The sequence below is a fragment of the Drosophila santomea genome, unplaced genomic scaffold, assembly GCF_016746245.2.
Source record: "Drosophila santomea strain STO CAGO 1482 unplaced genomic scaffold, Prin_Dsan_1.1 Segkk79_quiver_pilon_misjoin1_scaf, whole genome shotgun sequence".
NCBI classification, from domain to species: Eukaryota; Metazoa; Arthropoda; class Insecta; order Diptera; family Drosophilidae; genus Drosophila; species Drosophila santomea.
In genome coordinates, this window is record NW_025319012.1 from 402,262 (window position 1) to 425,658 (window position 23,397).

General features: G+C 38.0%; 1 protein-coding gene and 1 long non-coding RNA gene across 3 annotated transcripts in view; one reads left to right on the forward strand and one right to left on the reverse strand.

Moving 5' to 3' along the window:
- The window catches only part of LOC120457731, a 77,701-nt gene extending 54,738 nt beyond the window's left edge, over nucleotides 1-22,963 (reverse strand). Inside the window, 1 exon segment of the mRNA XM_039645231.2 lies at nucleotides 22,791-22,963. Coding sequence (XP_039501165.2) covers nucleotides 22,791-22,876 — 86 coding nt within the window. The 5' untranslated portion in view covers nucleotides 22,877-22,963.
- On the forward strand, nucleotides 16,132-16,866 carry LOC120457732. Of its 2 annotated transcripts, none has more exons than XR_005617077.1 (2): nucleotides 16,132-16,426; nucleotides 16,483-16,866. It is a non-coding gene; the product is annotated as an uncharacterized LOC120457732 (long non-coding RNA). The 2 variants fall into 2 exon arrangements; XR_005617078.1 differs by having other exon boundaries at nucleotides 16,132-16,421.
- Nucleotides 22,964-23,397: the final 434 nt, after the last annotated feature.

The following is a 23,397-nucleotide window of genomic DNA, read 5'->3' on the forward strand; positions in this document are numbered from 1 at the left end:
CAAACTCTCGGGGCAACGCCAACAGGCTACAACGGAGCTACTGCTCCGTGATACAACATAAATGACGCGAGCGTGGGTTGTCAACAAAATAGGGTAAGTGGTGGTAAAAAAAAAGCCTTTATATAAAATCGGTATAGAGACATTTTGGTAATACGGATTAGCTATGTGAACCACCCATTATCATCAGCAGCTAGGGCCGCTCATATTTTAAAAACCAATTATTTTCTGCTAAGCATTGCTATAAATAATAGGTAATTAAATTCTACTATATCTCAATCCCACCTCGCAGCTGCCATTAGACTGGCAGCACCGGCAGAAGGCAAAATCCACTCCTATTTTACGGTTTCTTCATATCTATCTGCATGTCGATTTAGTAAACGCCTTACGACTTGAATCGCAGGCCTCACTCACATCCGAGCACAAGCAAACGGGGCAGGCAACCAAACAACCTTGCATGCATCCATCCATCCATCCATCCATCCATCCCAACCATCCAAGCTTTTCCATCGGCTCGGAATAATTTTATTTTGTTCGCCTGCCACCGCCGCCTGGCCTGTGCTTTCTTTCATTCGCTGCACATTTTCCATTTCATTTTAAGTTCGCCGGCAGAGGCTGTTTATTAGAGGCCGACTTCCTTCTCTATGGAAAGAAATCCAAAGAGGGTAGAGGACGGGTGGCGAAATGTCGGCGACGCATTAATGATTGTTAGTGAGTTGTGAAATTGCTCTAACTGCACTTCAAGCACAAAGCAGCATAGCAGCAAGAGCGGCTTCCACACCATTTGGCCTGACCAGCATCGAGAATCCAGCATCCGTATCTGACTCTTTCCGGCAGGTTCTCGGGCTCAGAAGCCAACAAGGCAACGGACCAACCCGTTCGCATATTAAAGAGTAAATTTTTCAATTTCACAGACATTAAACGCGGCGGCTGCTGTCTCCGCTTAACTTAAGCTAAACGCATCGCCTTGGGCCAATTGCAGCCCCTCAGCTCCCTCCCTTTTTTGCCAGCCTGAATTTCAACGAAGTCTAGTCTGCACTCAGTTTAGCCATTAAATAGTTTGTTAAAATTTGCCTTATAGGATTATTAAATTTTCGCAATTTAGGCAAAATTCGTTTTGGCATTTTCAGGTCCCCGAAACGTACACAGAAAACAATATTTTAAGTCTTTTGATTAATGGACGGGTAGAAAATTTGGGAATGATAAATGACACGGGCGTAAGCAGGCGTAAAAATGCCAAAATTTGTGGGTTAAGTTTATTAAATTACTGAGGGTTTTCCTAATAAAAGTTAAAAAAGTTGTGTGCAAATTGGCGACGGGAAAATAAATTTATTTTTGAGGTTTTTTGAATTTCAAAACTATTTTCTGTTCAAAATAAGATTTAAATATGTTAAAAGTTAAATTACTGTTGTGAAGACTGAAATTTAAGATTTTTGCAACTGAACTATGGGCGGAAAGTAATGGTTTAACATTTCTCGAACTGGCCAGTAAATCATTTCTAATCCATCGCTTCTGGGCTTTGTTTGGGCCCCAACTACCATCCTTACAAGCCCGGGTTCTACATGCCACACTCACACGCACATGTGGGCCAAAATGTATCTGCAGCTTGCATAACTCTTCTTTCGCCACGTGTAGGAAAGGGTAAGCAAGAAGGGCACAGGGGGGAGGGGGGGGGGGGGAGAGGTGGAAATGGGGCTGAAGGATGAACAGCCAAATTCGCATTACCCCCCAGAGTGCATGCCTGGCATGCCCTCATGCCCGTTCTCATGCCATCCTTTTCGAAACTTCTCCCTGCGAACCACATCATGGTATTCACTATTGCTGTCGATGTGTGTAAGTTGGGTTATCGACATGTGAGCACTGGTGAAAGACTCAAGAAGATACGGTCGAAATTCCTAATGAGGAAGTTCCTCCAGATTACATTTAATCTTGGAAACTTTAAGAAAATTCTTGGGAATTGACGTATAAGTACAGAATCAAGATGTACTGAAGGGACAATACCAGTATTATTGAGATCAAATAAATTCGTAAAAGCTTTGTATTTAAACTCAATTGATAATTTCGGCACACTTCCACATATAAAACTGTAATAAAACTGAGCTACAAAACGTTGACTGTTTATTTTTATAATTTCGTATGTATTTACATTTTAAATCTATGTAATCACTCATCTACTAAATAATACATTTTAAAATCTAAATAAATAGTTAGTACACTAACGTAACACTAAAACCATTTTCAAACATCCTGTAATGCTGGCTAGTCTCACAATTTTTTTTGGCGTATGGTTCGTTGTAGGCGGCTTAAGCTGTAAGCTCTATATAAGGCAATATAAGTTGTGGGCAAGAGGTAAGTGGGTGGCTCTGGGGGTTCAAATGCAGTGCCCTGAACGGGGCTTGTGTTGCTACTGGCCATATGCCAATTTTCGGTAAACTAACTTGCCTAAACTCGACAAGCAAATTGCCTTCATTAAGATACATGCTTGCTACCTACAATTTAGGCACACATACATGCATATATACAAGGCTAAGGATGTGTGTGTATTTCCATGGACATGTAGTGGAACCTACCATCTTCATTCAATGTGCATTTTACTAGCGACCTGCACTTATTTTACTTTGGGTTTACCAATTTTTTTCAACGTTTTTTAGCAGTTTTCCAATTTTATTTTTAGAGTTTCTCTGACAAGCGATGCGATGACGACGACGTTGACTACGTCAATTGGGTCAGAGCGGCAACAGTAAGAACAACAATCTAGGAAACAACAACCACAACGATTTCATTGGATACATGGAAGACTATGGGGGCTCCACTGAAAAACCGGGCGCAACAGTAGCCACTTTAAGAAGCCCACAAATCGAAACCACACATATACGAATCAAGAGTGTTAGATATGCTGTTTGCTTTTGATTCTCTGTTGTTGTTCCTCTCATTTAGTGTTGCTTTGCATACACATTAAAGTTAATTTCGAATCGCTTTTAAATTAGCTTAATTCGCATTAAGTGACCCGAAATAAAACTCACGCCCAAAAAAAACCAAAGGAAGTGGTCCCAGCGAACACAAAATGCGTGAGTGTAAATGGGACTTTAAAATGTGCTGTGTTTTGAGATATACCCAAGTTTTCGAATATTTGTTTATCAACATTTACTTTAATAACAAGTCAAAATATTATAAATAGTATTTTTTTACTATACTCGTAACTTAAAAATGTAATTTATGGAAATACAACAAATTTCATATTTATTGGAAACATGTAACAATTCGTTCATTAATTTTTTTTTCATTTAATTTTTTTTTTCCTTTTATACCTGAAAGATTGTCAAGTCCCAATACACCCTTCATACCTTTTATACTCTTAAAAAACCAAGCTCAATCGGCAGCTAAACATATAAATATTGTAAAAAAGCAATAACAAACGAACTTAGGCTGCGGATTGCCGTACGAATACGAAAAAAATGCTGAGGCTGAAACTCAACCTGAAGCTACATGCTCCAGCGCCAGAAGCTCAGCTGCACACACAGATACATTTTGTATCTCGAGAGCGACGAAGGCGTTCGGCGGAAAGAAAACAAAAACCGCCCGAGTTACCGACCCATCGGTACCACGCCTACACTCTCCACCGAAACCCCCTCGATCGTTCCAAATTCACTAACAATGTTATTGAACCGGGAAACATTGTAGCTAGTAAGCGAATGTCGCAACTGCAGACACATCCGCTTAGAAGCTACATCAGCAAGAATACTATGTCAAGCATTGGACAGTTGGCCGGCTGCAAAATTATAATGTAAACAAACTGAGCTAGCTAAGATATATATAAGACAAAGACATTTTTCAGAACTCAGTCTCAATTCACTCTTTATACAACGTTGCTAACGAACGGACGTGTACTGTCCAGATATATTTTGTATAATTAAAAATATAAATATCACAAACGAAATAAAGTGCTGTATTTACTGAAGAACACAAATGGAAATTTGACTAGAGAAGCGATACATCATCGACGTCACCTGGGCCACGATTGACTGAACCAAGAGGACTCCCACTCTGATGGTGACTGGCGCAGCCGGAAAACGGAATGAACTTACACAAGATTATATTTAAGATTATGCAGTGAGTAGAGTGCAGTGGAAAATAAATTAAAAGAAACATGTAGCAAATATACACAGCTTAAAACTATAAACCAGTGATCGGGTCAAAAAAAAAAAAAAGGGCCTAAATATAACTAAAACATACAAACAAAAGCACACACACAAAACACATAAGCAAAATTAAACTATACACATATAAATAACCAACAGTATATGCCGCAAATATAAACAGTGACGTGGTGGCGAAGTCAAACGCTGACGACGAAACTACATTGTATGTATTTAATGGCAACAAAAAAAGAAAAAAAAAAAAAAAAAAAAAAAGTACTGACAAAGAAAATTCAGTTGCTATAGTCGAGTGGAGGATAGCAAAGATCAATCGCTGATATTGCTATACTTATACATTCGCTTCACAAACATCAAACGATGATGTCACTGTTGTTGTAAAATAGCTGCACAAAAGAATACCACACAATTTTAAACACATTAGTGCCGTAGTGAAAGAGTGAAGTGTAGTAATGATCAAACGCTGATACTTACTTACAAACTCACGACAACAGGGTATCAAACGCTGAGACTACTGTTGTTGTCACATAGCACGGCAAGAATAAATATATAACTATTGGCAAGTACGTATTATGTATTCAAAGTAGCAATATCTATCGCTGATATTAGACTACAAAGAATGCTGATTCGATCGCAATAGAAGTATACATACATACATGCATTCAAAGTTAATGTGGCACGATCACTGACATACAGAGCTATACTCACAAATTCAAAACTAAGAAAGTTTCTTTTAATTTACAAAACTGCTGCACAGCAAAAGATACATATATCTATAAACAAACATATACTAAGTATCTTACATTACAGAGAGAACACCACAAACACTCACTAACATATACAGTATAAACAAAAAATTATTATTATTACACATATAACATTGTTAAAACAACACAAAATATTGCACACAATTTGTAACGCACATCTATCTTATATAAATATTCTAAGAACACAATATTTGAAAGAAAAGAGAGTATTAGGATTCGACTTGGAAATAGCTTGCGTCTAGATGTCAAAGAAGATTGTAGAAAAACTAGACAGGACTAGGCTCAAGTAAATCCGCAGGCCCAACTACTAGAGCGAGTAGTCAGATGTTGAACAGGTAGCAGGTAATATGGATTTGGCAACGTTTCTCATTCGATCTCACCAACGGTGAGTGGAGTAAGCGCTATATCAACGACATTGAGCCCTAATGATATATTATCATTCATTAAGGAATTGCCAACGTTTGATGGCCAGCCGAGTCAGTTGGATAAATTCATCACTAATGTCGAGGAAATAATAATGCTTATTAGGGGCACAGATCAAACTCCCTATGGATTATTACTTTCGGGCTATAAGAAATAAAGTTATAGGAAAAGCAGATGAAAGTTTGACCCTAGCCGGTACCTCACTAGTGTGGGATGATATTAAAGAGGGACTCAAAAGATTGTATGGCAGTAAGAAGTCAGAAGCGATTCTCCTTAGGGAAATTCAATCACTCCCAGATAATCTGTCACTTGGTCAGCTATTCTCGACAATTACCAAAATTAGAGGACAGCTCGTATCATCGGTACAAGGAGGAAATCACGCGACCACTGTAATGGAAGCGAAGAAAAACTTTATAACGAGGTTGCTCTGAACTCATTCATGGTCGCTCTAAGAGAACCCCTTAGAACGATTATAAGACTAAAAAACCCTACAACTATAGAACAGGCCTACGAATGTTGTCAGATAGAACAACCTTTTATTACCAAGGAAAGAGAGATAGAAGTTATGCAGAGCGAGGCAATCAAGGTAATCGTACGAATCCGTACAATAATCAAATCAGAGACAGATTAACAATAGATTCAGTAGCGGACAGAAACAATATATAATAATGGCAAAAATTTGAACAGAGGAATAACCCTTTAAGAGCAGCAACGTTCCCTCAGCTAGTTTGAATAATATAGAAACGGAACAAAGCGAGGTAGGAATCAGACAATGACAAATTTTCAGGCAGAGCCTCCCCAAACCAACGGGTTTCATAAATGGTCAAACACATGGGGCGGTTTACCTTTCATACTATTACATACAAATGACCACACCCCATTAAGATTTTGTTGGATACAGTTCTACTAATTCTTTTGTTGATCCGTTACTTGTCCAACCTAAAAACATACAGCTCTAAGTTCACCAATTACTATAAAAACGGCCTTAGACAAACTACAATAACAGAAAGAACGGCATGGAAGATGCCGCAAGAATTTAACAGGACAGGGATTATAACTTACTATTATTTAAATTTCACCCATTCTTTAATGGTCTTTTGGTATGGACATATTATCACAGTTAGAGGCAAAAATTGATCTAAGTAAACGTAAACTGTTTACGACTGATGCAAATCTTGACATTATAATAAATAATACTACATCAAACATATTTACGATAGAGGGACATACTAAAACAATAATACCACTGCCGGTACAAACGAGACAGGGAGATATAATATGATAGACAGCCGCCAAAAATACCCTATCAAACTCCGGAAATTCCAAGTGCTCCACTTGAAATAGTACATATGGATATATATACAATCAGTGGGAAGTATAACTTAACGCTAATAGATAAATTTTCAAATTTGCTTGGGCCTATGTAGTAACTAATAGAATTCGATATGCATTATAAAGCTTTTAAAATTTTGTGGAATTATTTGGAATTCCTAAAAACTGGTATATGACCAAGGTCCGGAATTTGCGGGGAAGTATTCAAAAAGTTTGTTGCCATACATATCCAATTACATGTCACCTCGTTTCAACAGTCGTCTAGTAACTCACCTGTAGAGAGATTAATTCACACTCACAGAAATTATAGAATAATCACTGATAGCAGAAAGCAGAACAATTACCATGTGAACATGAAGAAGTACTATCAGAAACCATGATAACATATAATAACGCTGTACACTCTAGTACCAAGTTGACACCCTATGAACTTTTCCATGGTAAAACCCACACTTTAGTAACTCAGTGAAATTTAATGGAGAGCATGATTATTTAAATCAGTTAAATATATTCGAGAAAAGTTATACCCAAAAGTAAAACGTAAGTTAGAAGAGATAGTATACAAGAACTATGAAATTAAATGAGAATAGAACGGATGAAATAGAATAGAGGAAGGAGACAAGATCTTTAGAAAAGAAAATAGAAGAAATAAGATTACACCTCGTTTTCAATCCATAAAGTGTTAAGGGTACATGGACCTACATTTAAAACAAGCAGAGGCCAAAGATACACAAGTCTAAAATCAGAAAGACTACAAAGAAACAAGAGAGAACTAAATGTCTCGGCCTTTTCTCTTTTTTTTAGATTCGTGCTAGTTTCGGCACAATTCATATCGATCCAAGATATTAATGAGTCACTAATCCATCGCCAAAATAGAACTAGAGATGCTAATAATCCAAACTTATAAAAATATTAACATATATAGATCTACAGGAATATGAAGCTGTGTAGAACAATTTAGTAGTACACTAATTTGATACAGAAGATGAAACGCTCATTGATGCAGCTTATATCCTAGAGGGTAGATAGCCAATTGCGGAAAGATAGAAATACTAACACCCTCGGAAACAAAACGGGGTTTAGTGAACGGATTAGGAAGTATCGTAAAATCAATAACCGGTAATATGGACGCCAATGATGCAAGAGATAGAAGAAAAATAGACACATTAAAAGAAAAAGAAAGAAACTTAACAAATGCGCTACTAGATCAAGAAGCATTTAACAATGAGATACAAATAAGATTCCAAGATGTAGCAAAAGCATTAACCAAGAGCAAGCTATGATAAGTCGATTTTAGAAACATCTCAAATAAAATTTTTAAAGTACTATCGAAAGAACAGGACCAATAATAAATTACAATACATTAATAGAATAATATAATATAGATCGGTTGTAAATCATTTAAATGATCTATCAGAAAGTATAATAATGGCTAAAATAAAAATATACCTAAGCTAATACTAGATCCAAAAGAGATCACAAAATTGAAGAGATCATAGAAACAAAATATTACTATCAAATCAAAACAAGAGATATACAAATAATTAAATTAAATACATATAATACACAAGATAAATAATATTGAATATGATACCTATATTCAAAAAACAAAATTATAAAATTGCTAGAATTATACCATTACGCTCACAAAACATTTTTATAATAGCGCCTAAGTTTATAGCATATAATGATTATAAATTGTACACCTTCGAACAAATGCCAACAACTGCCAACACATCCATTTGCGATATAGAAACATTGAAACACGACCAACAAACGAATTATGTATCCAGAATTACTAAAGAATATACAGTAATTGTGACATGCAGAATACTGGTATGGTCACAGATATATTTGAACCAGAAAGGATACATCTTCAGCTTTATGCGAAGAAACTAAAGTAAAACACCAGAAGGCAATGAGACCTGTATAAACGGATCGGCGATAATAACTTATGGAATGCTACAGTAGAAATAATGGACTGGACTATGATAACACTATAGAAAGTATATTAGAACATCCAGAGATAATTATGCACCTACAAGAGGGATTTCAAGAAAACACGGTGGAAACACTGACACTGCAAAGATTACATCTAGAAGCAATAGACATACATAAGAGGGTAATCATCGCAAGTAACACAACACAGCACACGTCCATCCTTTATATGATAGTGGCAGTACTATCCATAGCACAATCATTGTCTGGAAAGCAAGAAGGCCTGTCACAATCTTTACACCAAATCCAGACATCATGTACCCATGGTCGCGCTGGACATACCGTCACTATGGCCATCGCTTCAATCTGGGGGGAGGAGTTACCGACCATCGTACCACGCCTACACTCTCACCGAAACCCCTCGATCGTTCCAATTCACTACAATGTATTGAACCGGGAACATTGTAGCTAGTAAGCGAATGTGCAACTGCAGACACATCCGCTTAGAAGCTACATCAGCAAGAATACTATGTCAAGCATTGGACAGTTGGCCGCTGCAAAATTATAATGTAACAAACTGAGCTAGCTAAGATATATAAGACAAGACATTTTTCAGAACTCAGTCTCAATTCACTCTTTATACAACGTTGCTAACGAACGGACGTGTACTGTCCAATTATTTTGTATATTAAAATATAATATCACAAGCGAAATAAAGTGCTGTATTTACTGAAGAACACAAATGGAAATTTGACTAGAGAAGCGATACATCATCGACGTCACCTGGGCCACGATTGACTGAACCAAGAGGACTCCCACTCTGATGGTGACTCCCGCAGCCAAAAAGTCAAGCCGAAGAAACATCAACACCATCAGAGGAAGAATCAGAAAGCAAGTGGCAACCTTTAAGATACATTTCGGTTGCTGCTGTCGATTGGCGACGGCCACAAAATTTTTTAAACGCTAGAACGCCTCTTTCCAACAGTTTTGCAGTGAAAAAACCACAAAAAGTTTTCTCTCTTTCTGCATGCGCTGCGGTTTTTTGGTTTTATTATTGCTGATTTTTTTTTTTGTACATTTTTTCCTTCTTTTTCTGGTCCGGCTTACAGATTCTTTTGAACAATTATTTTGACTCGCAGTTTTGCGGCCTTTTTCGGTTAAAGTCGCAAAAGCAATGAAACAAATGAAACGAAATGATGTTGAAAAATTTAAATACATTGCAGTGAAATAAGAAATTCCAATTATCAATTAAGTCAACTCCGTGCTGCTGCTGAATGTAATAAAAAAAAACAGGCAGGCGACTGATGCAGGAACTGGATTCTGGTATTCTGAACCCGGACCTGATGTCTGGGGTTCGGTTTCCTGTTTGTCTCTCTGCGAGAGAAATATTATTCGGAGAAAACGACGAGAGGAGGCTGAATAAAAAGATAAAAACATTAATTATTATTAATTGCTTTTTCTTTCTTTCTCTCGCTGCGCATTCTGCGTATTCTTAATAATATTTTCCCTCGGTTTTTATTGTTTTTAATGCCGTTTTGGCCTTTATTTCATATTGTTTTATGTGAGCGCTTTTTCTCTCATTTGGACCTTTTCCCCTCAATATCCTTTTGGCCACAATGTCTCCGTGCCCCTTTTATTATTCGCCGCGTTTTTTTCTTCGGTATGTGCGAATTAAGCACCTGAAGGCAATCTCTGAGTCGAGACTAAACCTGTATTTTAGTTAGTTAAGTTTTTCGACTGCTAATAAAAACTGAATCAGTTGGCTGTGCATTTGAAGCTAATCGGAATGACAAGATTCCAATTTCAAAATTCCAATTTAACTGAACCTAGCTTCTTTGAGCTTGCTTGTATGTCTAAGTACGTGTGATATGGTTTATTCAAAATAGTCTTGGGTAGGCCTTTCTTGAAGAACTCTTTCACATAATTCTAGACCCGGTTATACAGTCTTGCCTCAAAAGTTTCCCAAGTTTATCGATCAGCTCGGAAAACTAAATAAAATAAACTTCAACAATTTGCAAAAAGCCAAAGTGGCAGCTCGTTGGCTCCCAGGACATTGCTGCTGGTCCTGGCCACTGGGAACATTTCCAGCATGCCCGTCGACACTTTCGCTTTAATTAAAAAAAACCGCCTTGTACACAAACAGTGTCCATAAAATTTGCCAAGCAAAGGTTAAAGATGCCCCCCAAGAAAAAGGACTAGTTAAACATCCAAAAAAGGAATTTAAAAAAAAGAAAAAACCTTGCTGATCGAATAAAATATATAGAGAACAAATAACACTAATGAAAAAATAGTTCCCATATGTTAATGTCAAGAAATAGGCCTAAGTAGTGCAGCAATATAAAATTATATTTATTAGATGTTTAAAAAAGTGAAAAAAGTTTTTAGGATGATGCAAACACTTTCAATTGAATTTAATTACATATTTATTTTAAATATATTTATTATTGATTATTACATAGTTATGATATTCAAATTGGGAGGGACCAACCCTCACACAAAAGTTTGATCATCTTCTAGGCATAGAAGCGTATCGTATGAAAAGAAAGTTTCACCGCATGCATTTCCCCAGTAAACTTTATTATTATTCGTATATTTATTATACCCGTTACTCGTACAGTAAAATGGTATACTGTATTCGTTGAAAAGTATGTAACAGTAAGCGTTTTCGACCATATAAAGTATATATATTCTTGATCAGGATCTATAGCCGGGCCGATCTGGCCATGTCCGTCTGTCGAGATCTCAGGAACAAACCGCTCAAAACTTCCACGCCCACACTTTTGAAAAATGTTTTGATATTTTTTTACATTTTTGTTAGTCATGTAAATATTTAACGATTTGCAAAAAACTTTTTGCCACGCCCACAAACCGCCAAAAACTGTCAGTGTTGAAGAGTCTCCGCACCTCCACTAGCTGAGTAACGGGTATCAGATAGTCGGGAAACGAGACTATAGTTTTCTCTCTTGTTTTTCTTTGGACTAAGCCAGAGGCACAACCGAAACCAGAATGAGAACGAGAGCTCGAAACGACAGTGCATAAAATATATTTTTGCTTTTTACTAAAAATTTCCATACATGTTTCATGTATATTCCTCTGAACGCCCCTCAACCTCAAAGTTCTATCTGGTGTATAAATTTGCGTCTGCATTTTTTGGATGATAAGGTTGGGAGGGTGGGCGTATTCTGGGTTCTGGGGGATTGAAAGCGATTGTCTGCTTGTTTATGCTAAAGCAAAGAGAACCAGGCAACTCGGCGAGGATCTGAAAAACGCAAACAAAGCCTTTTTGTCGGAGCCATATGCTGGATTTAGTTTCCTTTCAAAGTATTTCTTTTTTGCTTTTGGATCTAAAAAAAATGTTTAGACAAATTAAAAACAGTAAGAGTAAAGGTTCGTTCTATGGACGGTGGAGAATTTATTTTCTGCGTTGGAAACGCGCATTTGGGTCAAGGTGTTTGTTTTCCGTTTTTATTATTCTTATTGTTGCTGTCGACTTGTTTTTGCTTTATTATGAAAATTGCAGCAACGACAACAACGTATTGTTTTCCTTATATTATTTTTGTTGTTGACGCTGTCATTATGAAAGCGAAATGCAGGACAACGGCAAAAAGGAATAAACACCCTCAACCGCCCACATGTGCATAAAATATGTTCTTGATACTGTTCGTGGCGTGTTAGCCATGTAAAATAAAGTAAAATAAGTTGCCAACTATAAACCAAAACCACGTGAAGCCATCATTTATATCGACACACTGAAACTTAAGCTGTTCATGTAAAACGTAAAAGCAAAAATCTTTCCCAATTTTCATGGGAATTAACAATGGGATTGATTGAAGTGCTATAAAATATACAAATATACTTTAAAATGCGAACATAATTTTGTCAAGCTTTACAAAATTAAAGATTAAGCATTTGGGAGCCCAGTTTGTTTGCCGTGCAAGGTAACGTCCTTTTGCAGGACGTTTGATTGTGTATAAGATGTGCGGGCGCCGGTGTTTCTGCGAATCACGAGTCAAGAAATAATCAATAAAAATTAAATATATCACACGGCGTTCCCATTGCCGCCAGCCGGTAACGGTTAGCTTCACCTTTACCGCTACCGAAACAGTTACCGCTTCCCGAAATGCCCATTACACCAACGTACCCGGTTCGTTATTTTCGGTTTGGCTCAGTACGCTGCTCATTTCGTGTTCACGTGCCATTATACCGAAAAATAATATTCTTATACATATACACATGTACATACGTCGTATACATTGTACTTTTCTACCTTTCGCCAGTTCTTGCCGCTTTGGTGTAATTTTTTCTGTTGTTTTTTTTTGCCACCAGCGTGAAGCAAGAGGAAGAAGCAGCAGCACGCACGCGCATGGGTGGCTAGAAAATTCGTCGGGGAGAAGTACAGAGTTCGGGGGTTATGGCACCCCTAGTTGACTGATTTTCATGCCTGTGTCATGTTATTGGGCAAATTGTACAATGTTAAAACCAGCCACAGTAAAATTTCGCTGGCAACGAGTTGAGCGGAGGGGAGGGGGCTATGAAAATTGGAGAGTAGGGGTCGCCGATAAGCGACATATCAGGGTGCATCCTCTAAAATCCTTGCCGATAACTCCGCACAGAAAGTTGTTTCTCGCGGAAAACGCGTTGACAACCACCATCGTAAAGGGAATTAAGAAAACAACTCCTATGGGTAGGGGGAAAATAAGGAAAATGGGGTGGGAGCACTTTCATAACATATTTGAAATTCAATCGATTTATACGGCGAAAAACTTCAAACTGATTGTTAACGAACTTTTTAACTATCAAAAAGTCAATTTTAAATGGGAACAATTGAGGATTGTGGTTTTATTTTGCAATTGCATGAAGGGTTTATTTGCAAAAATCAAAGACCTATTAAACTGAATTGAACTTAATAGTTTGTATTCCCCTTCACGTGTATAGAAACATATACCTCACATGACTCCCAACTTTATGACTGTCTAATTTCTTAGTTGGGAAATTATTACATATTGTTCTTATTTTGTATATGCACTTCCCAAATTTTTCCTCTAACTTTCCCAAATATATCACTTTATGTTTAAAAAAGGATCACGTTTTCCATTCCATCCCCCGTTTATCTGCACTCCGAAAACTTAGGTTTCCCGCTGGCTAATTTTACTGCTATCGATCTGTTTTTAATGCCTTTCGGCCTGCAGTTTCCCACATGTCATTGTTCGTTACTTCACTTCAGTCATGCGGATCCGCATGAACGACAATCTTTTTTGGCCTGCAGTGGGGACACAGAGGACAGAGAAGAACAGTTTTTAGATTTTTTCCATATTTGTGCTCATTGCAGCAAAATGTCCCTTTTATTGTTGCTCAGTTTATGTTTAACAAGCCTCCGCTTTTGCACTCCTTTTCTCGCTTCCTTCATCGATTATGCCCAGCCAGAAAAGGTAGGGAACATCCTCCAGCCACATTTATATTTAAGTATATATCTGGAGGAGGATTCGTGTGAAATTTTGTATGCGGCCTTTGTGTTTGAGTGCCGCGCACACTTGAGTGCACAATGGGAAAACCTTTTCGCACGCCACACACATTCTCACGCACACGCTCGCAGGCACAAGGATACAGCAGGATGAGGGCAGCAGGCAGCCCACAGAGGAAGTTGTCTTCTGCACTAAGTAACTGTTTTAGTTTCAACCGAGGACTGTGTTAATTGCAATTATGCAATGACTGCCTGTGCTACCGCTTTCCTCGACCCCACAACCCACACCAACACCCATGCATAATTTTCCTAGCACATCCTTGCGAATGGCACATCCCGGCTATTGCATTGATGGCACTCCTCCTTCTTCACTTCTCCCCACTCTCCAGGCGTTGCAAGATTATTGTGACACAATTTTATGCATTACGCCCGTCAGCACAGTGCGCGTGTTCTTGTCGGTGGGCGGTGTAACTACAGTGATTCCACATTGCATAAATCTATGATTCGATATCCCGCAGTCGATGCTACAAACTTTGCTGCTGCCAATGCAGTTCCGTGGCTAATTAAAGGCGTCAAGCGCCCGATTCCTCTGATGTTCTGGTCATGCTACTCAGAGTCTCGTTTTGCCATCAACATGTGGCAGAGCAGGCATCAACACTGTGGTAAGAACATTTATTTGGTCAAGAACTAAGTTAGCCTAAAATGCAGCAGGAAATTTTAAATTTTTCGTAAGTAAGACATGCAATACAATGTCATACTATAATAATTGAAATATAAATGTACAATACATGTCATTTCAAAATTTGTATTAAATCGCAAGTGGGGCCTTTTTGGATTTGCAATAATAATACAATTCGATTTCAAAATATTGTCATTTGCAGTGTAGGACCTGGAATCCAGTGCCATCATTGCAAAAACGTATACAAATATGAGCTTGTGTGTAAGAGTGGGTGGTTGCGTGGCTCGTGGAGTTGTGGCACATGCCACACACCGCCATGGCACATGCTTTGGCAGCGCCACGTTCCGTTCCATTATGCCACTCTCTACGGCAACTAGTTATGCGGCGGATGTGTGTGTGGGCGTGGCATGCGAATCGAGATTGGAGAAAGGAGGAGCGAGGTAAACCACCCAACAATCAGCCGCCTTGGAAGGCCGAGAAAAATCACTAAGAATATTGTAGAGAAGGCCTCGACTACAAAAATACCTATTGATAAGCCTGCCTCAGGAAAGATTTCGTTCGCTTTTAGGGAATACGTTCGGAAAAAGATTCCATATATGGAAGATTCTGTGGCTTTTTTTTGCAAATAGTTTTCAAATGCATCTGTTTCGGCAATATCGGGCTTATCGGTTGAATAATCCCGTCTCTTACTTGACTAAGGGGTAAAAAATCGAAAAAAAAAAACCAAAAAAAAAAAAGGAGAAGCAGCCGCGTGTCCTGGCTCCACTCAGCTTCCTTTCACTGATTTTCTTTCGTTGTGAGTCTGCATTTAAGTGCTACCAAAATTGCCTTTTTAAAGGATTTCCACACGCTCACACATGTCCTCATTGCCTGGGTGTCTTTTACGCTTGTCAACGTCCTCGACATCGTTGTCGATTTTTGTGCCATTTCTTCTGCCTTTCCAATTGATGCATCTATCTTAGGGCATTCCCCTTTTGCACTCCCCTGCAATTTTCATCTCTCCTTTTCTTTTATTTTTCGATTTTCTTCCCTTTTTCTGTGGCACTTTGCCAGGCTACGCATTTTCAAACTCAATTCGTGTGATAAACTAGAATAAAACTGCTCGTAATTCCATTTTTTATTCTTTTAGGTATGGTTGTTTTTGAGTCGGCCTTTCTCCCACATGCATTTCACTTTTATTGGAACCCTCTCGCCATGCAGATAAATTTTTTCCACAAATTGCATTTTCTATGTCAAAGGCGCTTAATTTAGTTTTCTTTTGCCTTTTTCAGTTTCAACTTTCAGTTTTAATCGGTTGAAGCGTTTGTCTTCTGTTTTTGGCATGTAATTTACCATAGGATTATTCGAAATTTGTTTTTCTTGACAGCGGTTGTCATTTTGATTTATTTTTTATCGAATAAAATGTTAAATTGCAGTTCGTTTTGTGTCTGGTCAATTATTAAAGAGCCAGCAATTAAATAATAACAATCCAATGGGAAAAAAGGCCGTAATGCAAATAATAAGTTCTTTTTAATACGATTTACTTTGCACATTTACAGTTAATAACGATAAATTCAGCAAGGAGAAATATTCTCGCCTCGTGACGAATGGAAAACCCCATTTTCCCGAAGTAATAAAAGCGCATTATACCCATACTGGCCCCAAAAAAGAACGGAAAAAATGAAAAAATAGTGAAGTAGAATTAACACCAACAGAAACAAAAAAAGCGGATTATAATTTCTTAAAACACAGGCTTGGAACACAGGAATTAATGTTGCAACCCTTAGAAAGCCCCAAAGAAGTTGAAATTGTGTGGAATTCTTTGGAGAATTCTGGTGCTGAAGTTTGGGTAAACAAAGGCACCAAATGTGGCACGTAAACATAAACGAATCCAGGCTAAGGTCAGTTGAGAGACATACGAGTAAACAATGAGGTTGTTTTTCTACGAAACTCCAAGAAAATTAACCTGCACAAAGGTTTCAATTGCATTCAAGAGTAAACAAATTTATGGAATCGAAAACAATTGAAAATGTGTCTTCGTAGGCAAGCGAGCAGTCCAACCCAGTGGAAAGAAGCAATCAAAAGCAATTATAATGAAATTATAATAATGAGCAATTTTAAAGGGGTACTAAGAAACTACTTTTATTAATTGGGTATTGAAGAACTCTATATTTAATAATACTAGGGATTTACATTGCAAATTGGTTTTATAATTCCCAAAAGTCCAGAGGTGTGCATTACTTTAATTAATATCTTTGTAAAATTGTTGCATATATTTTACAGCGGCCAAAGAGCTACTTCACACAATTTTTTTAAATTAGACCAACACGTTCGCTAGCAAGGCTCAATTTCTTTGGCCATTTGTAAACATATTCCGGCTTAAAAGTTTTTTGCCACCAGCAGTGGCGGCGCTTGTTTGGTTTTTGTAAACAAACAAACAAATGAACATTAAACACAGCACTCACTCCCACATGTACATATATATATTTCGGGGCAAAACACAAACACATAATAAGACGAGGCCGACGGGATGTGGTTAGTGGAACTCGACAAGTGCATTTGCATTTGCCTTTTCAGCTGCGGCAAAATTGAAGTTAAAGTCGAGAGAACTGTTTAAGATCCAATTAAATCCCTTGACCCCACTCGGCTCATTAGGCATGACTCGAAATTGCAAACTAATTGCACAAGCGGGGCACTCTCAAGACTGGAAAACGTGGGAAATGGAGACGCATTGGATTGCAGATGATATTGCAATCATGACGAACCCGAGAACCCAAATCCGAACCCCGAGCTCAAAACAAACTCAACGAATGGAAATATAAGAGGCAAATGAAAACGGTTCCAAGGTGTGGTCTTCGAAGTTCAAATTGCAAACCAAAAGATTGCAAAAGCCCAGCAAATGCACGGCCAATTGAATCATCGCCAAGTCTTCAATGCAAAACTTCGTTTTTCAGTTCATTTAAATGCTAAGCTTGCGATGCTCGCTTTAGAAAACTTTATGCGACAAAACCGCAGTCAGCCGACCGAACTTTATCTAGACCATTAAGTTTTACAAAGGGAAATATGTCAGCAAAGTGCTGTATTTTCTAACGACAGTAGGGGTATTTCTGGGTATGAGAACGGGCAACTTCTAACATCAAACCGACGAACCGCGAGATGATGACTCAGCCAAAGTCAACAAGCGAACTTAGCAGCAATAAAACACGGCCTCAAAAGGCACTTACAGTTTAAACAGGCCTGGTTGCCACAGACAGCTTAAACATGTAACTATATCGCTCATATGCGCTTCAAAAATATTACACCGAGCTGCATGGAAGCGTTTTAAGCAGAAGACGATTATCGCTACAAAATAATACGGTAATAAAATTAAAATATAAAAATATTCGTTTTTTATTGGTATGTACATGTGTATTTATTTCTCGAAAGTAAGAAGCCAATCCAAGCATATGGGTTTAAAATGTTGTTTTCCCCTTGCTGAGAAGTGTACAAAAATTATGTCTTTGCGGCTGGAATGAATGTTCTTGTAGTTCAATTTGTCCGGGTCATGCGTCGAGGTTAATGAGTCATATCATCATTATTATCTCAGCAATGAGGCAACCAAGAAAATTTGAAGAATAGGGATAAAGGGACATCATCACAATTAAGGCGGGATCCACACATTAAAATATAATTTCAGAGACAATGCTGGCAAGCCGCTTTTGTTTTGCAACTTAGATGCAATTAAATGTAAATAAATTCACAATTTAGTCGTATGTTCTTTTCGGCTGTTTTCGGGTTTTTCGCCTCCGTTTGTCTGCCTTTTTTTTTGCTCCTCATTTAGTTGGGTTTGTTGTCGGTTTGGTGACCCGATTTCGGCCATTTAATGACTTGTTTGACCAGCGAATAATTGCTGGGAACAAAAAAGTGACCAAGAACAAGAGGAATTGCGGTACTTTCTTTTTTCCTAATTTACTTTTGCCAGTCCTTAATTCTCTTTCAGTTTTGTGCGTCTTTTGTTTGTTTTAGTTTTTCCTCTCATTTGCCACTATCTTTTTTTCATCTCTTCTGCACTATATACAAATATATATATATTTATATATATATATATTCTATATATCCATCTTTGGTAATGTTTCTAAGTCCCCTAACGAGCCATTGATAATACTAAGCATAGGCGCACATTTATTGACTTTTTGTGGCATTTGTGGATTTTATATTTGTGGCATTATCTCTCCCTAGCTGCGTATATTTGTCTTTGTTTGACCCGCAACGGAAATGAGGCCTGCCTGTCTTTTTCTCGGGTTTAAGGTTCAAGGTTAGCCTCCCACTCACTAATTTCTTTTTTTCCGTTGCCATTGATATCTTTGTTACACACCCTAGCTCGCACTCACATTTTAGGATAAGACAGACATAGAAGCCAATTCGTTAGAAAGGGACCGAGAAAAGAAGAGGGAAGGAAAAACTAAGAGTTTAGCTGCAATTTGGTTGGAGAGACATTAAGAAGCGGAAGTTGATAAGAAAGGCAAGGAAAATGTTACTTATAGATTACCAAAGCTCTTCGAGAAAAACACATACACAAAAAATGGGAATCTGGGATAGCTAATCGGAAAGCGAAATAAAGGCAATTCAAGTGTTGTCTCAATTGGATAAAAAAGTATTGCATTTTATTAATATTTGTGATACCTACATAGATACAAAGAATCATTATTTTGGACAGTGAATTTGTAAGTCGACCTCAACCTTACCTTTATATTTTACCGATGCGCTCCTAGTTTGTATCCCTAGACTTCTAAGTTGAAAGCTACAAAACATTCTTGGAAACACACTTCAAAGTTCATATTTTAATGTTTTCAACTCGATCTGATTTATCCAACCGAAGTCCAGTGCTTAAGCCTCAAGAAATACGCTCTGGAGGGGAAAAAAATAAAACAACTTAGCCCGAAGACCCTAATCCGAAGAACATTAGGCATAAGCTCCCAGACAGACAGAAAGAATTTCGTATGCCTGTATTATAATTCAATTTATGACCCCGTCCAAATGGCTTAAACTACTTCCCAAATCCTTTATCAGCGGCCACTTCGATATGCAAGGCCTGAGCTGCATGCATTATCCTCCGAAAGCGATTTTCCGACCGAAACCCTCGTCAAAAACCTGATAGATTTCAGTCAGCGGTAAAAAGACCAAGGGAATCCCGCCGGAAGCACCTACCCAAGCCAAACAACCTCCATATCCCGCTCTGTCATTAGCATACAAATGTGTCAGAACAAACAACCAAATAACCGAAAGGAACTGAAATGTTAAAAGTCCGAAAGAAACAAAGAACCGTCCGAAGAGTTAGGATTGGGAGCGGGCAGCGTGATTTCTTGACTAATTTTTATGACACTTTTCACTTTATGAGGCGGCCCCGGCTAATTCCAAATTCCTTTTTTTTTATCCCCTACTTTACTTACCTTAGGCTCTTATTGAACGAAGGAACGACGAATAAACCATATGCATGTACCTCGGGGCAGTAAAGATTTGTATCGCTCGCGGATGTGTCATAAAATTCCCTAGCTCTCGAGACTATTAAAAACAATAAATGTCAAAACGGAACGGATTTTCCAGTATGCGTGTACCTAGGGAGTCATTCCCCAGGGAAAACTGACCAGGGAATCGGGAAAATGATGAGTCTATCGTAGGTTAAGGGGTTGGAAAACAATCCAAATTGCCTCTATGGGCTAAGATATAAGGGCTATATAGTATAGATAATATAAACAAGCTGCGCTCAGTCTCTTGTTTGGCAACTCGTCTAGAGATTCTCTTCAGTACTTATAATTAAAAAAACCTAAAGACATTTGATAGGAATAACTCGTTCCATGCCTTTAAGGGTTCAAACAAAATAATATTATTTCATCTCCATAATTTTATAAATGCCTCTTTTATTTCATTCGCAACTTTAGAAATGAATAATCCATTTAGCTTCAACTACTAATCTTCTGTGGGCCCCAAGTGCCTGCCCTAATTCTTCCTCATTTGGAACAGCCACCAAATGTGGATTTTTCCTCTGCTTTTATGGTTCCCGCTTTGTCCTTGTGTCATGCAGCAGGACATTAGACAGGCAAATCACGTAAATTATGACCGGGCCACTATAATTTCTTATCGCCGGGACATGATTTCCAATGATAGACTGCGGAAAAGACTGGAATGAAGGCATCGCAGGGCCATCGGACAAAGATTTTAGTAGGCGCGACAAGTTTTTTTTTGCATATGCAATTGTACATATGTACATATGTATGTATGTACATACATATATCTCGGAGTAGGAGGCTTTGGAAGGTGGACTGCAATTGGCAACTGGCGCAACGCATAAATTGAGAATTTTTATCTAATCCGCGGCATCTGGGACGCGTACATTAGCTGGCACCAGTCTGTCCCTTCCTGTCCAATCCCGTCTGGACTTGTACGCTCTGGACGGTGGTCTCTTGGTCCGCTTTCGGATCGGACTGAAATCGTTTCGAGTCTCTGGGACTGGCCAAACAGCAGTGCCTGCGACTACGACGACAATCGACAGGCAATAAATCACCCAAAGTTGCCAAAGAAATTTATGCGCAGCAGATTAGGATCGCGAAAAGCGTCATTAGAATAAATTTTCATTGGAAAATGAGCGCCCGGCTAAGTGATGCGAACGAATTGATGAGAAAGAACTCTGTTAAATTCAAGTTGCTATAATTATAGACTTTGGAAATTCCTCGATTAATTTTATATTTCAAAAGAGAGTGTACTACATACTACACTTACTACACTGTACTACACTGTACTACACTGTACTACACTGTACTACACTGTACTACACTTAAAGTGGAGGAAAAGTCTACATACGACGCTTTTTTTTTTTTTTTTTATTTAACCAGTCCCCTAGCTTTTATAGGAAATAAATAATCTAAGTAATAAAATAATCTAATTGAATAAAATAAACAACATTTCCTATTGATATAAAAGTAAGTAACAGAGTTTTAAACAAATAACTAATAAAGCGCACAGATAAGGCATAGACACGATGTGATGTAACGATGTAACCTGCTCCTGCGGGAGGAATATAGACCATATGTATATTATATAATTAATGATAGTTTTTGTCAATGGACAAAAAGCTTAGTCACGAGCTAGTCCTTCAATGAGGAAACAAATCCCCAAGTACACAGCTTGTGCCTTTTTCATTTTTGATGTGTTATACATAGTTTTTAACGACAACATACGAATATAATGTTCTATTTGATAAGAAAAAACTCACTTAGATAGAAAAAGCCGTTGGAAAATTGAAGTTTAAACTCACCTTATTTCGTCTTCTTCTGTCCGTCTGCTGCGTCCTCTTCGTCTGGGCTGCTTCTTCCTGTTCTTCTGAAGTCCTGTTCTTTGTCTCTCAGGACATTAATGATTAATCCCAACGTCGTCTGTTCTCCCTTATCGCTTTTTGTTGTATTTATTGCTGTTGTTTTTGTTGTGCGTGTGCCGTTATTGGCGGTATAATCCAATAATCCAACACGAAACAGCGTGTGCAGTGGGAATTGCAAAAACTAGAGAGGCACAGCCACACACACACAAACACACGCAGACTTACCCGCCCACACAGGCACACAGTTTTGCCGCTTTGTTTAGTAAATTAAACTTTTCACTTTTCTCTGCCACGGAAAACGAAAATGAAGAATTTCCTTATTCAACTTTGGTTTTTATTTTTCTTTGCTTAGTTTTTCTGCTTTCTTTTCTTAGTTTTCCAATCACAAAAACACAGTGAAGCACAGGCAAAAGCAAATTCAAAGGCAACAACATACAAATACACAAAACAAAAGCAAATGCACGACGTCTACAACACAACAACAACAAAGCGCCGCCGTAGTACACAAAAAATTTATTTTTCGCTGCGCGTCGTCTCCTTGCATATATTCATAAATATATATATGTATGTATGTATATATATTTTTTTTATTCCACAGAGCAATTCTATTTTGCTTTCTTTTTTTTAATGACTTTTGCACCTTTAGACTTTTTTGCCGCACTTTGATTTGGCTGCATACTTTACATCTCCATCTATATCGCACACTCACCGTTAAATTGGGAAAAACACACACGATCTCTTTAATTGGTCGCGTATTTCTCGTCACTCATTTGATAAACATTTGGAGTTTTTCATCCAATTTTCCGCTATGAACACAAAAAATGCGAAACTCCGCGCTCCGCTCCAAAGTTGAACCGTTCCGATGGAAAATCGTCCGCTGCACAACCCCGCGATTTGAAAATTTTTCGCCGACTGGCCGTTTGTCTTGGGTTTTAGTATTATGAGGCGTCTTTTACACTGGTGATTTGGTCACACTGGTGCAATATACCTCTCCTTTGCTCTCAGCGTTCTCTCAAAGGGAATGAAGAAGACAACAACATTTTTGTATAAGTGTTGTTTTCTTCGCGGGGGAGGGCGGAGGCTAGTAGGACCGTGCCTCGCCTGAAGTAATATACCGTCCGGAAAAAGTAAGAGAGCACTCATTTAAAACCAGTTTTTAACAATTTGATTTGGGTTGTGTGACCAGTCAGAACTTAATGAATTCCTTTTTCAGGATTTTAAATATTCTATTTTTATGGTATATTATTTAATGTTTAAAATCATAGAAGCAACTTGGGTTTTGCGCAGATTATCAGTAGGCTTTTTCAACGAAAATC